Here is a 15728-nt window from a genome sequence, read left to right on the forward strand (position 1 = left end):
TGTGGGTGTATATATTGTGTGTGTGTGTATATTGTGTGTGTATGTGTGTGTATATATATATATATAGTGTGTGTGTATATATATATATTGTGTGTGTGTGTATATATTGTGTGTGTGTATATATATATAGTGTGTGTGTGTATATATATATATATTGTGTGTGTGTGTATATATTGTGTGTGTGTATATATATATAGTGTGTGTGTGTGCTCAGTTGCTCAGTGTGTCTGACTCTTTGCGATCCCCTAGACTGTAACTGTCCAGGCTCCTCTATCCATGGAATCTTCCAGGCAAGAATACTGGGGTGGATTGCCACTTCCTACTCCAGGGGATCTTCCTGACCCAGTGATTGAACCTGTGTTTCTTGCATCTCCTGCATTGGCAGGTGAGTTTTTTTTTTTTAACCACTAGTGCCACCTGGGAAGCCCTGTATATATACTGGCTGGCTAAAAAGTTCATTCGGGTTTCTCATACGCTGTCCTGGAAAAATCCCAGTGAACTTTCAGCCAATCCAGTATACACCAAAATTAATTGTGGCCACCTCTGGGGTGCCAGGACAATTAAAATGTTATTGTCTTCTTTCCATTCTTGGTGCTTTTCACATTTTAAAAGGATTTTATTTATTTTTATATTTTTGGATGCACCCCACGGCATGTGGGATCCCAGCTCCCCAACCAGGGATTAAACATGTGCCCCCTGCATTGGAAGTATAGAGTCTTAACCACTGGACTGCTGGAAGTTCATATTTTTATGTTCTAAGGACCAAACTCAACCTGGTTCTTCGAAGGTAGCAGATACAAACTTTTACTCCATTCCAGGGTATTATTAGCGTGAGGCTCTAATGCCACCTATGTCATCACTGATTATGAACATTTATTAAAGGCCCAAGAAGCTCATTTCTGACTGATGAGGTGAGGGAACAAAATGAGAACAGGATTCACATCAGTTCGTACAAACCTGGATCATCATTCTCTTCATAACTAACGATCAAAAGCATTCCAAAGTTGGTTTTCTTTTCCTTTTTTTGCTTTCTTTTTCTCTTTTCTTAACTAAATCAAACAAAGCAAATTTGGAGGCAGGCCTCCACATAAAATGGTTGTCTGAGGAGGCCTTACAAATAGCTGAGAAAAGAAGAGAAGTGAAAGGCAAAGGAGGAAAGGAAAAATATATCCATCTGAATGCAGAGTTCCAAAGAATAGCAAGGAGAGATAAGAAAGCCTTCCTTAGCATATTTCCAATGCAATTTTTGCATATTTCCAATGCAAAGAAATAGATGAAAACAATAGAATGGGAAACACTAGAGATCTCTTCAAGAAAATTAGAGATACCAAAGGAATATTTCATGCAAAGATGGGCTCAATAAAGGACAGAAATGGTATGGACCTAACAGAAGCAGAAGATATTAAGAAGAGGTGGCAAGAATACACAGAAGAACTATAAAAAGAAGATCTTCATGACCCACAGAACCACGATGGTGTGATCACTCATCTAGAGCCAGACATCCTGGAATGAGAAATCAAGTGGGCCTTAGGAAACATCACTATGAACAAAGCTAGTGGAGGTGATGGAATTCCAGCTGAACTATTTCAAATCCTAAAAGTGCTGCACTCAATATGCCAGCAAATTTGGAAAACTCAGTAGTGGCCACAGGACTGGAAAAGGTCAGTTTTCATTCCAATCCCAAAGAAAGGCAATGCCAAAGAATGTTCAAACTACCACACAATTGCACTCATCTCACAAGCCAGCAAAATAATGCTCAAAATTCTCCAAGCTAGGCTTCAACAGTACATGAACTGACAATTTCCAGATGTTCAAACTGGATTTAGAAAAGGCAGAAGAATAACAGATCAAATTGTCAACATCCGTTGGATCATAGAAAAAGCAAAAGAATTCCAGAAAAACATCTGCTTTACTAACTACACTGAAGCCTTTGACTGTGTGGATCACTGTTGTGGAAAATTCTTAAAGAGATGGGAATACCAGAGTAGCTTACCTTCCTCCTGAGAAATCTGTATGCAGGTCAAGAAGCAACAGTTAGAACTGGACATGGAAAAACAGACTGGTTCCACACAGGAAAAGGAGTACATCAAGGCTGTATACTGTCACCCTGCTTATTTAACTTATATGCTAATAACCTCAGATATGCAGATGACACCACCCTTATGGCAGAAAGTGAAGATGAACTAAAAAGCCTCTTGATGAAAGTGAAAGAGGAGAGTGAAAAAGTTGGCTTAAAGCTCAACATTCAGAAAACTAAGATCATGGCATCTGGTCCCATCACTTCATGGGAAATAGATGGGGAAACAGTGGAAACAGTGTTAGACTTTATTATTTTGGGCTACAAAATCACTGCAGATGGTGATTGCAGTCATGAAATTAAATGACACTTGCTCCTTGACAACCTAGGAGCTCTGATCAACCTAGATTGCATATTAAAAAGCAGAGACATTACTTTGCCAACAAAGGTCCATCTGGTCAAAGCTATCATTTTTCCGGTAGTCATGTATGGATGTGAGAGTTGGACCATAAAGAAAGCTGAGCATAAATAAGAATTGATGCTTCTGAACTGCAGTGTTGGAGAAGACTCTTGAGAATCCCTTGAATTGCAAGGAGATCCAACCAGTCCATCCTAAAGGAAATTAGTCCTGAATATTCATTGGAAGGACTTATGCTGAAGCTGAAGCTCCAATACTTTGGCCACCTGATGCAAAGAACTGACTCCTTGGAAAAGACACTGATGCGGGGAAAGATTGAAGGCAGGAGGAGAAGGGGACGACAGAGGATGAGATGGCTGGATGGCATCACTGACTCGATGGACATGAGTTTGAGTAAACTCCAGGAGTTGGTGATGGACAGGGAGGCCTGGAGTGCTGTAGTCCATGGGGTCAGCAAGGGTCAGATACGACTGAGTGACTGAACTGAACTGAACTCCACACAAGGAAGAATCAGATTGTTTTCTTGAAAAACTCAGTCTGTGAAAGAGTTTTTTCTGACTTACACGTGCAGCTTTTGAAGCCTGCCGTGCTGTCCCTCTCTCTGCATCCCCCACCCCGCCTGTCTGCCACACGAGGGGGCTGCTCTGTCATCTCCCTTCCTGTTCCTCCAGTCTTCTTGCCCACGCCCCCCCCCCCCCGCCCCCGCTTCTTCCTGCTCCTCTCACCTCCATCTAGAGGGTGGGCAGAGAGGTAAAAGGTAAAACTGAAAAATACATTTTGTTAGCAGTTCTTTTGTGGAATTAAAGCACCTCTTCTATCTCCCTCTAATTCAGAAACACTTTAATTTTTAATACTGGCAGAACAGCCTGTTAATTTACAAATGAAAGAAAGTGAAAGTGTTAGTTGCTCAGTTGTGTCCGACTCCTTGCAACCGCATGGACTGTAGCCCACTAGGCTCCTCTGTCTATAGAATTCTCCAGGCAAGAATACTGGAGTGGATTGCCACTTCCTTCTCCAGAGGATCTTCCTGACCCAGGGGTCAAACCCCAGTCTCCTGCATGGCAGGCGGATTCTTTACAGTGAGCCACCAGAGCCAGTCAGCCAGTCCCACGAGCTATGCTAGAGAGAGCGTCAGAAAGCCCCGCAAGGGCTCTGCTCGGACGGTCGGAGGACCACCGACTCCTCTGCTCCTCCTCCCCTGGAGAACTGATTGCCATTGCTTCCTCTGATACACTGCTGACCCTCTTAAAGTGCAGGTGAGTAGCAGAGAATTCCGATTAACCTCTCACACACTGGCTGTATGATACAGTCCAAGTAGCTTCTATACAAGGGTCACCTGGAATATGCCTCCTTGAAATACGAATGCTCTGATGCACTAAGATGCATTGGGGGTATGTTGATGAGTTATTTTTCTGAAGCCTGTGGTGTGTGGACACAGACAGGCTGGACCACTTTTCTACCAGCTCTCCAGTTGCTTAGGGGCTTCCTGCCTTTGGAAGTTCTGCCTCCTAAATCATTTTGTGTGGTCCTCCTATCAACCAAGGTGAAGACTCAGGGACAACCTTCATTTTTAGGGGATAAGTAAGGGCCCAGAGAGGTTATGAGGGGGGCCTGGTCACCCTCCCTCTGGGCAGGCGCTGGGCCCAAGGAGTCTGGGACCGGGGTAAGGCACAAGTAGATCGTGCGGAATGCGACGCAAGGAAGACCTCTGGAAGTTGACTGTGGTTTTACCTATGCTTCCAGGCTTCTTATCACCAGACTGAGCAGGATATGGGGTTGCCACTCCCTGGGAGCCTAGTCCTCTAATGGCCCAGAAGTGGGCAGGTGGGGAGATGGCTTTGGTAGGAGCTGTACCAAGGTCAAAGGGGTGAGTGCTCTGGGAAGTGACTCACAAACAGATTCTACAGGGAGGTCGACTATGACTCAGGGAGATTCTGGAAGGAAAACCCAGAGTTCATAGCAGCAGGAGCCAGGAAAAGGAGGAGGTGACGGGCAGGTGACGGCACGCTTTAGAGAGCTGCCGACTGAGTGTGCTGCTGAGTCCCCAGTGGGACACAGAGCGGGGTCCTGAGCAGCTGGATGGGGGCTCTCTTCTGGGACTCCAGGAGCAATGTCCACACTTCTGTAGCTGTGGACGTGTCTCCATCTCATGCCTGCCATACCCTGAGCTAATATTCTCTTTTAGAAAGCTGCTTATGAAAACTGAAAAACTCTCTTCTGCTACTTATTCGTCTCTACTTACTAATAAACTTAATGATATTCATCTCTGATCTCCACACTAGCTCAAATAAAGATGATTTTAGACTTTCTGTACCTTGATGTTATATGTGAAAATCAGTCCACTCTGAAGAAAATACTGCATGTGTCACAAACGTCAACATTTTACCCAAGTGGTTTCTTTCTATACAGCAGGTTAAACCTGTACACTGTACAAGCAAGCAAGAATATATGTGAGTATGTGTGTGCACGTGTGTGTGTGTGTGTGTCTACAAACATACAGAAAGCCACAGAAGTTTACCTGCATTCACAGGTACGCTGAGGACGATTCCAAGAGACATCAGAGTAGGATATGTAACAGCAATTCCAAAGTTTAATACAATATTGAATGCTGAAATAAAGAATAAAAAGATAGGTGTTATGCATGCCCAGCCCTGATTTTCCATCCTCTATGGCCTATCCCACCCCAGCTTCTCTGAGGAGGCTGGAGTCTAGGTGTCTTGCTCTTTATTCTGACTCAGGGGATTTGGGTTCCTGCAAGGACTCCAGGACTGGGGATTAGGGCCAAACATCCTGACTACTCAGGTCTCTTCTCTCGCCTGAGCTCTGAAGAAGAAGAAAGAAATTTTAAAAAGCTAACCAGTGAGAAGGCACTAGAAAAGAGGATGGGGCCATCCTACTTACTTGACTAACTTTGCTTTTGTCTGCTGCTGGCAGTGATTCTGGGATGACTATGATCAGGAGCTTTGGGATGCACATTTTAGGTAGAAATGGGTGAGGGTCCTGCTTGGGTGCTTCCCTTATAGCAATTACTTCCCTTATAGCAATTACTGGTGATGAGGACGATGATGTTGATGAAGTAATGGTGATGATGACACTAATATAATATTTACTGAACTATCAGGTAGTGTTCTAAGAGCTCTGTGTGGACTGTTAACCAACTCCAAGCTTGCACCGCTTGCTGCACGACAGGCCAATAATTGAAAGGTCAGTTGCTGGAGCAAGAAATGACAACTTTACTCATAAAGCTGGCAAACCGAGAAGATGGCGAGTTCATGTCCCAAAGAACTATCTAGTCTGGGTTAGAATTCAGGCTCCTTTCATACTAAAAGGGGAACAGTAGAGTCAAACACTTCCTGGTTCCCATCAGTCTCCAGAAAGGATGTGTTAATTTCTTTTTCTCTACAGTCATTCACAAGCGGGTCTAGTCAGGTTATTTCCTGTGAGCTAAACAAAGGTATTTTAGCTTAATGCACATTACTTGGGGAGCATTATGTATAATTTAAGCTTGTAGGCATCATCCTTTTAGTGATAAACTTGTAATAGAATACAAAAGTTTCTTCCCTATTATAGTATTAATCTACCAACTTCTAACCAGCCCTATATTCAATGGAAGGACTGATGCTGAAGCTGAAGCCAATACTTTGGCCACCGGATGTGGAGAACCAACTCATTGGAAAAGACCCTGATTCTGGGAAGGATGGAGGGCAGGAGAAGAGGGGGGCGACAGAGGATGAGATGGTTGGATGGCATCACTAACTCAATGGACATGAGTTTGAACAAACTCGGGGAGATAGTGAAGGACAGGGAAGGCTGGCGTGCTGCAGTCCATGGGGCTGCAAAGAGCTGGACATGACTTGGCGACTGAACAACAGGAATAACCAACCCTGTAAGTAATGCACTATTATTACCCTTAGCCACTAGTTCACTGTTCAGAGCCGCCACGACCATGGTTACTACCACAGCGACCATAAGTCCTGGAATCAGAACTAGTGTCATCATTACAAAGGCTTTCCTTTTTGCGACACAGTGACCTAGAAAACCATGGAGAACTTAAGGATAATAATAGACTTGCTTTTTTTTCTCCTTCAGGGCATGAGTTTACATGCCCTGGAGCTTTCCGGATCCCATTTTGTCAGTCCCTGCTTTCTGGGGATTCTGGCAGGGTAGTCGCCACTTACTCAATAAGAGGACTGAAAATCCACAAAGGTTTCCCCATGGAATGTCATCAAAAGAGCTCCAGTATTCCACTTTGGTAAAGTAGAGGATGACAGGAATACAGGTGATGAAGAGGATGTTAAACACACCCAGAATGGAAAGAAATAAGGCGGCTTCTCCAAACTTAGCACTGCCCAGGAGGAGCTTGAACAGGACCTGCCGGAGAGAGCAGAGGAGGGGGGGGTGACAGTCTGCCTCGGACTCCAACTTGCCATGGAGATGCGAGTGCACTTGGTAAGCTGGGGCTGGACCACGGGGCCGACAGCCACGTGATGGTAGATTCCACCTTGCGTGGCCTTCAGTGAAGGGCAGCAGTGTTCCTCCATGCTTAGCAGTGTGGCGATGGAGAGTTACTCCTCGGGTACATAGAGAGCATTTTCAGGAATCATGGGTTTTCACATCACACTTGATTCCTCTGTGCTGTATCCATGACACCACATCGCAGCCTCATGGCATTGAAGATGAGAAAGCCACATAAATTAGAAGTCGCTTAAATTAGAAGTATCTGCCATGATTGCATGGGTTTCCAAGTGGTGCTAGTGGTAAAGAATCCCCCTGCCATGCAGGAGACCTAAGAGACCCGGGTTTGATCCCTGGGCTGGGAAGACCCCCAGGAGGAGGGCATGGCTACCCACTCCAGTATTCATGCCTGGAGAATCCCCGTGGACAGAGGAGCCTGGAGGGCTACGTTCCATAGGGTTGCAAAGAGTCAGACTTGATCGACGCGACTTATCACGCACTCAAGCCACGATTACACATTCCGTTCGGGGACCCCTAACATTCATCCCTGAACAGTTTGAAAACCACTGCCCCACCCTCAAAAAAGGGATCTGGCTACAAAGACATTTCCTATAAACCAAATGGAGAGGTTTTACAACACTCACAGCTTACCTCTGCTCCAGTCCACCACCCCCATTCCAGACATGGCATGGGCTTTTAGTGGAACACTCCCGACGGATTTCTTGCCCCTGTTTGTACACATCTCAGATGCATGAAAAGCCAGGAAAGGGACAAAGGCGGCTGGAGAAGCCAGGAAGCTGAGCTCCCAGAGGAAGCAGGCCCCCGTCCAGCCTCCGTGTTTACTACATTGTTCAGTTACAGAACTGATGGTCCAATTTCAGCCTCTGCTGTGTTCCTCCTTCTTCCTCTTCCAGTCATTTCACATCTCTTTGGGGTATCTCTGGACATTTCTGGGCAGGAAGCATGCAAAGGGAAATGAAGTCAAGTCCTTTTACCCTTCTGCCCACCAGCCTCTCTGGATAAAGACCAGCCAGCGGAGGAGTTGGAAAAAATGTAAGTCTAAATCAGAATATTTGTATTCGTGGTGGACAGAGTATCTATCCACTCTGCTTCCCATTAGCATGCAGCTCATTGACGAGAGCAGAGTATTTAAGTATTTTCTGTATTTGGACAGTGGCTCTGGAGTCACAAATGGGGCTAGACTATCACATCCTCTGGGTGAGATATATTCCTCATGGGCTGTGTTTCGCTCTCTGAGGGCAAAGGGCAGGGAGCTGATGAAGGATAAGAAGGCACAGTTGGGATTTCCCCGGTGGTCCAGTGGTTAAGACTCCGAGCTTCCAATGCAGGGAGTGCAAGTTCGATCCCTGGTCAGGGAACTAAAATATCACCAGCCTCAGGCCAAGGCCAAAACAAAATGTACAGTTATTTCATTTTACAAAAGAACAAATGTGTTCCTCCCCATGCTGGAAAAGTTCCTTTTCTTAGAACTTTCTACAGTCACTTATTTTCTCTACCTGACTGTCTGGATCCACAAAGGGCCATTAAGTCTCAAAGCTAAAATGTAATTTTTCATTGAATCCTCCAGGTCAGTTTCCCAACATGGAGACCAGAAAACATTTGCATTCTTGACTAGGGATCCAAAGAGAAGGGGAAGCAAAGAGGGAGAGCAGTTGAGAGGTGTGATGGAGCAGAGAGGATGAGAGACAAGTGTGGGGGAAAAAATTGTCTTCTCTAGACATGCAGTTGGCACACACACACGTCCAATGGTTCCCAGCATTTTGTCAAAAATATTTTATAATTCCATATGATAGTAATTGTGCTTTTATTTATTCACTCTAAAGCAATACTTGAAATGCACATGGATTCATGTTGAGTCCTGGTGGCCTCAAAAACCATGTGATAAAAGATTTCAAAGCTGCAGGAGATATTCCAATTTTCATGTCCAATCTGATGGGAAATTATCTGACCAAACACAGAAGCAGGCAGTTAAGGCCCCCGATCCTTCTCTGTGCCTGGGTGCTAAGTCTCCTCAGTCCTGGTGGACTCTTTGCGACCCCATGGACTGTAGCCCGCCAGGCTCCTCTGTCCATGGGATTCTCCAGGCAAGAGTACTGGAGTGGATTGCTACACCCTCCTCCAGGGGATCTTCCCTGCCCAGGGATCAAACCCACGTCTCTCATATCTCCTGCATTGGCAGGCTGGTTCTTCCTCACTAGTGTCACCTGGGAAGCCCAATCCTCCCTTGTCTGGCCAAACAAGTAAGCCACTCATCGAACTCAGTTGATCCACCTATCCTTCTACCCCTTTTATCCCAAATGCTGCAAATGTATGGCCATCGATGGAAGGGTCTGGAAAGCCAGAGCCAAGAGCTGCTGCACGTCTCCGCACCGCGAGGCTCGGGGTGCCGGGTGCGCATGCTCAAGCACCAGCTCCATCCAAGGTTCCCTCAAAGCACCCAGCCGGCCAGGCCAGGAAGAGCCAGCGAGCCCGCTCCCCGCGCCTACCTTGTAGAGAGCGGACATGGATGCCGAGCCCACCACCAGGGCTATGCCGATGACGGAGTGGCTGTGGAAGCCATCCGCGTAGGTCATCATCACGATCCCAGCGATGGCGAGGATGGCAGCCACGATCTGGACGGAAGGAAGATACGGTGGTCAGAGCAGCGGCGGGGAGTCGGAGGGGCCCCCACGTGCCGACAGGGGTAGGAATGTCTGCGAGGGTGCCGCGGAGGGCGGCAGGGCGCCTTTTCAGTCCTTCGGAGACCACGCAAAGGCTGCTCTCCTGTCTGGATATTTGTCCCTGCTTGGAAGGGGGCACTCGGCAAAGCCTGGCGTGACCCGAGGACCGGGAGTGGTTGACGGCAAGGAGCAGAGCCGCGGCTTGGCGTCATGTTGGGGGAGGGCCGGCCATGTGATTCCTGGGGCCGCCAGACGGGGTGGTCACAGTCGCAACGCCAGGTTCTTCGGTCATGACTAAGGCCTGTTCTTCCCAACTTTCCGGAGGTGCCTCTCAGGGTCCTGCTTCTATGTATTTCACATCTCAACACAGAGTGACCACGACCACGGATCTTGGCCCTCCTTTACACCCCAGCGGTAGAACCTTCTGGAAAGGCATGTGTCACTGGCCCATCAAGGCTACATACAGTGTCTTAACCCTGGCCCTGCAGTTCCTTTCCTCAGCTACTGGAGGGCCCACCACTCCAGCCCCCGGCTTCCACCCTTGCCCCCGCCCCCAGCCCTGTTCTCCTCCAGACTCCTCAGGAGGAATAAGGGCTCCAGGGATCTTTACACATTCCTGTTGTGCAAAATCAAATCGTCAGAGTGCACAGGAGAGAAACTTACTTGGGATAACATTTCCTAAAGGAGAAATGCTTTAGCACTAAGTACCTGTTCTAACCAGAGGTGGTCTTGGAGCTACATAAAGGTCGCTGGGCAGCAAGTGGGGAGGGGCTGCTGGAGGCAGAACAAACGTGGGCGGTGCAAGTTCTGACGACTGGATTTACCGGAGTTTTCTTACAGACTGTTCAAATGACCTCTGGTCTCTGCAAAAATATCCAGTGGCTAACATTTACTGAGTGATCAGGGGATACGTGTTTTCTGTGTACTTTCTCATTTAATCCTCAGACTAGGTAGATATTGCTATTTATCTCATTTTATAGACATGGGCACTTAAGCTCGGTAACGTGCTGAAAGTCATAGAGCTGGGATACACATTTCAGGTTTAACTGCAAAGGCAGTGTTTCTATATATAAATAGAAAGTAGGACTCACCTCTTAAGCCATTGCCATTTCTACTCTGACATCTGAAGTGAGGTTTCCTGCAGGGTTGAGCCATGCTGTGTTTAGGTTAGTGAAAGGCCCTGTGTCAGGGCTCAGCGGTTGGAGTGGTCGTGCATTCCTCAGGCAGTATGAAGACACACCTGCCTTCACACGGGCCCTTGAGCGAGCAGGTGGTCATCCTTCCTTGGGGAAGTGCTAGGCCTGCTGTGTCTACCAGCCCTTTCTGGTTTGGTGCTTCCCTTTTATCACTCATCATCACGTAAGGCATGTATTTTATATTCAAATGCTATGTGGACTGTGCATGGCTCTTCATTAAGAAAGAAGAAGAGGTACAAGAACAATCAGGGACCTTCCCCCCCAGGTGCAAAAGCAGGGGGGCAAGGGGTGTGGGCTCTGCTCCAGAGGGCCCGCACAGTAGGAAAATGCAGTACGGGGCAGTAGGACCTGGCTAGGCAGCTGGGTAAACAGAGAGAACTAACTAGAAAAAGAAGGAAATGGGGGGGGGGGGGACGGGGAAGAACACAGCTCCACCCCAGGTGATGTGGCACATCTCCAAAGGCACCTGAGTCTTTCCAAACATAAGGATGAAGTTTCAGGAAGTGAAGGAGAACCAGGGATATTCTTCCCTGAAGATTTAGAGGGCAGATTTCAGACCTCCTCACTCTCTTTTCTCTATTAATCAAATCATAAAGAGCTAAAAGCTTCCATCTGAGCTGTCCTGTGCAGAAGAGCTGAGGGAAGGGGCAAGAAATAGAGAGTATAGGTGGTCACTGGCTTCCCAGCCAACATTTGCCAAGTCCAGACCAGTGAGTTCATTCTGCCAGATGGCACTGGGGACGGTGCTCACCCCCCAGCTGCTCACATCCAAGGTATCTCCTCTTAGAGGTCCCCTCCATGAGTCTCTGGTTTAAGCAACTCGATTTCAGGGCATACTGTCTGGGCATCGGCAGCTCCCTGGGACCCCTGACCCTGAACCTGGACCCTGACCTCCATGCCAGAGGGGAAGCCGGTGGTTTTCCTTGTATCTGATATCCCTGAAAGCAGAGCAGAGTTGAAAAATACCCTACGGATCTTGGGGGAAGACCTGAGCATCCTTTCCCAAGCCTGAAATTCCTTTGATGATGCCAGATCTCTTTAAAAAATAAGCGCGGAGTTCACACCTTATACTCTAAAATACCTGGTTTTGGGTTTACACCTGGAAATGTTCCCCAGCCTATTTCCTGTTGTAAGAGGAACTCTCCAGTAAGGCAGGTCCTGTGTGTTCTGTGGTTTCACATAGTCCTCATCTTCTAGATCCCAGCCTCCCTGGGGGAGAATGCTGAGTCTCAGGATGGAATGAAGTGGATTTCTCTACTTCCCCTCACCCCTGCTTTCTCACCCTTTCCTGTTGCATCCCCAGGGTATCCCACTGAACAGAGACTTGGGGATCCAGACAAATGGCTGACAGTGGCCTGAGACCAAGAGGAGGGGAGCCGCCATCTCTACTCTGACTGGGAAAGATGAGCTGGAGAAGAGGAAGAAGCGTGGACGTGGGAGACCCTGAGGCCAGCATGTTACCAGTTAACCTCTTGATGATGGTCTTGCCTGTGTGGTTATGGCCTGCCCCACCCCCGGGGCTCTGGATCCAGGCTCCAGCAACTCACTGACGCACCCGTACCCCCCACGGCCACACTGCTCCCCATCAGACGCCAGGCCGAGAGGAGAGGGGCACCACGGAAGGGACGAGGCAGGTGTAGCCCTTGGTGAGTCTGCACGCCTCTCAGACCAGCACTGCTTCCCGCTCCTGCTAGAGATGCGATGGGCTGCATGCCCTCTGCCAAGCAGAGCCTCGTTTGTGATGGGCTTTAGATTTGTACAGTTTGGAGAAGTTAAAAAAAGGGAAAGGACAGGCTGATTTTTACGGATATTTCCCTCAGCCCTTCCCCTCCCAAGTCCTGCACTGCCCTCACTGATGCCAAGAGAGTCTGGAGGAATTAGCAGACCCTCTAGCTCACCCCGCTTGTTTCAGAGGCTGGAAAGGCGTCCGGGCCATGAGCCCCCCACCCCACGCTCCCCCACACTCCGTGCCCTTCCCCAGGCTGTGCTCATGTGGCGGGGGCCAGCCTCCCAAACAGAAGGTGGAGTCGAGGTCAGCACTGGGGGTTACCGTTCAGGGGTGGCACTGCGCCAAAGGCTGCAAGTGGGTTAATTATGGAAAACATCAGCTGGGCTCAGACTGAGATGGGACCTGCTCTTGCAAAAGGTCCAGGCTCCCCAGGACCATGCTGCTGGGGTTTGAGCCCACTCGGATGGTCTCTTAGCTGCCCTCCTTGCTGCTTCTCCAGTCCTCCTGGTTTGCACGCTTTAGCTGGAGTGGGTAGTTCTGAACAGCTGAGAATGCCATCTGCCCTCTCCTTTGAGATGTGGACTGGGGGTGGCATGGCCTTTATCCAGCTGCTGACCACAGCTGGGTGGGCTCTGGCTTAGGAGGGGCCATCTCTCCTATCTCCAGAATTCTGCTTGCTCTCATTCTCCCGCTGCTTTTGCTGCACCCAACTGCCTTCCTAAGTGTCGGTCAGCCTCTGACACTATCACCCAAAGAACTGGGCTGGTCCATCAAACCCCTCTATTTGAGAAGGAATGAGAAGAATAACAACAGTGAAAGAAGAAAACATTTATGGGGTTTCATGTGTCAGGCATACATCATTTTATTTCACTCTTACAACTATTCCTCAAGATGAGTACTAACGTTCTATTTTATTTTTTGGCCTCACCCCATGCATGTGGGTTCCTAGTACCCTGACCAGGGGTTGAACTTGTGCCCCCTGCATTGGAAGGGTGGAGTCTTAACCACCAGACTGCCAAGGAAGTCGCCAACAACTGTATTTTAAAATGAGGTCATTAAGGCTCAGAGACGTTAAGTAACTAGCTTAACATTCAGCAGCTTATGAGAGTGGACTGAAACCCTTGTCCCTCAGCTCCAGGATATAGCATTTCCTTGTTGCGTTATGACCCCTGAGCCTGGAGAGCCAGGACACATGTGAAGAGCATATCCAAGCGCAGAATCAAGGGGTGACCTGGGGGCCAGCTTGGGCTCCTCTCAAACACTAGCCTCTGATGCCACGTGTGGCCACAACCTCCCCAGCATTTGAAGATAAACATTTGCTCTTCCTGGTCTGTCCACCTGACCCAGACCTGCTACTCTTTTCCAGGAACCACAACTCTTATGATTTGAGTCACTGCCTTAATAATGCAGGCCCTCTATGTTGCCTTCTCCATAAGCATCCGTTCTCTATGTCTGGGCGACTCTCAGGCCAGTGTGCTCAGCCATCAGGATGGAAATGAGTGTCAGTTCCCTTCAGTCTCTGGTGATGACCCAGCAGGAGGAGGTGGTCATCTAACCTGGCAGTCCGAGAGAAGTCTCAGAGAAGCGTGCGTGTTAGGCCTCATCCTGGACTCAAATCTCCACCTGCTTCCCCAGGGTGACCTCTGTCACTCTGCCCAGCTGCTGGCATCTTACATATTTTTTTCAAGCTCTCTGAACTCCTGAAGATGAGAAGAGGATGCCCCACCTTGACTTGGAGTGGGACGATCTTAGAGGACACGTCACTTACTCCTAGGAGAGGTGATGATTATCAGAGAGACTTAGAACTGTGTGGTGCTTTACAGGTTACTAAATTCCATCCCCAGCACCGGCTCCTGGGTCTTAATTTCAATGCTGGCCTCGTGCCGAAGGCCTCGAGATGAAAATCTGTTCAGTCTGCAGCGGTCAGTGCAGACCGAGCAAGTGGCCAGGATGGTGGGACCGAACCACAGCTCAGCGATGTGAGAAGGATCTTGCAAAGCAATGAGATAAAGATCTGGGTGTGTCACTCTGCTCTCTGTGAGTCAGTATTTTCACACCTCCTTCTCTTAACCTCAAAAAGTTTTTTTTCCAAACGATGCACAATGAACCTTGAAGCATCTTTCCTCAGCAATGTTCTCATCTGGAATCTGCTTTGGACTTTTAGAGTCATGCCCCAAGAGTGCTCTGCCATGCATTTTCTTGGCTCTTGGCATCAAAAGAAAGCCACCCATGGGCCCCAGGACATCTGAGCCTTCAGCATCCAGTCGGGCAGGCTATTGGACAGATTGCTGCTGGCTGTACCTCTTGTGGAGATGTATTCTATAGTTTATTTGCTCAAAGCTTTTCTGGGTGGTGGCACAGTGAGCTGAGTTCTTATTCCAAAATTAACACGAAGCCTCAAAACAAATTTTCCCCCTACTGCAAGCTAAAAATACAACCCAGCAGCTGACTCACGTCCCCACTGCTGTTTGAGTAACTAGGTGGGCGTGAAGCCACCATGAAGGTGATGTCATTGTTCCCAGGACAGTGAGCCAAGGACACAAGTAGAGAGCCTGGAATCTGCCCCTTTGCTGAGTGCCAGCGGGGTTCCCTCTAACGGGACTGCTGTCCAAAAGGACTCTTGGCTTCCTGGCCTTCCTACATGTTCTGAGGGTGCAGGAAGGAGTAAGTGATGCATTCTGACTAGCAGAGAGCTAGCCTCGTCAAATCCTTTCTGTCCCTGTCTGTGACCGTGATGATGGGGCAGTGGTAGCTCCCGGCCACCAGAGGGCGACAAGCGGAAGGCACCAGGACTCCGTCCCAAGGCCTGCTCAGTTCCTCAGTTGTGTCGGACTCTGCCACCCCATGCACTGTAGCCTGCCAGGCTCCTCCACCATGGAATTGTCCAGACAAGAATACTGGAGTGGGTTGCCATTTTCCAAGGCTAAATGTCACCTATCCCCTTCATCCTGGGTGGACTCCTCTATCTGTAGGCTCATGTTTGATAGCACATTTATCATATTTCATATAATTGTTCTAAAATATGACTAGCCAAATTTGACTCTATTTTAAGGGAATTTACTCAGTCTCAGAGGTGACAACGAGAGGTAATTCAAGGGGTATCATTTCATTCTCCCTTCCTCTGGGGTTGAAGGAAGTGAAACTGTCCCTCCAAAATTTGAACTAAGCTTAAGTGCATCTTAAGTGTGTTCAGAATTTGAACTGGGCTTCCCTGGTGGCTCAGTTGGTAAAG

At 48.2% G+C, this 15728-nt stretch overlaps 1 protein-coding gene across 4 annotated transcripts in view; it reads right to left on the reverse strand.

The window, feature by feature from the left end:
* SLC35F3 (solute carrier family 35 member F3) overlaps positions 1-15728 on the reverse strand; it is a 416096-nt gene that overhangs the window by 2661 nt on the left and 397707 nt on the right. For all 4 annotated transcript variants that reach the window (XM_043477108.1, XM_043477111.1, XM_043477109.1 and 1 more), the window contains 3 exons: positions 9398-9523; positions 6614-6806; positions 4954-5043 (listed from right to left, as the gene is read on the reverse strand). In XM_043477108.1, the coding sequence (XP_043333043.1) occupies positions 4954-5043; positions 6614-6806; positions 9398-9523 (409 nt within the window). The remainder of the gene's footprint in view (positions 1-4953; positions 5044-6613; positions 6807-9397; positions 9524-15728) is intronic.

Source organism: Cervus canadensis, chromosome 8 (assembly GCF_019320065.1).
Source record: "Cervus canadensis isolate Bull #8, Minnesota chromosome 8, ASM1932006v1, whole genome shotgun sequence".
NCBI lineage: Eukaryota > Metazoa > Chordata > Mammalia > Artiodactyla > Cervidae > Cervus > Cervus canadensis.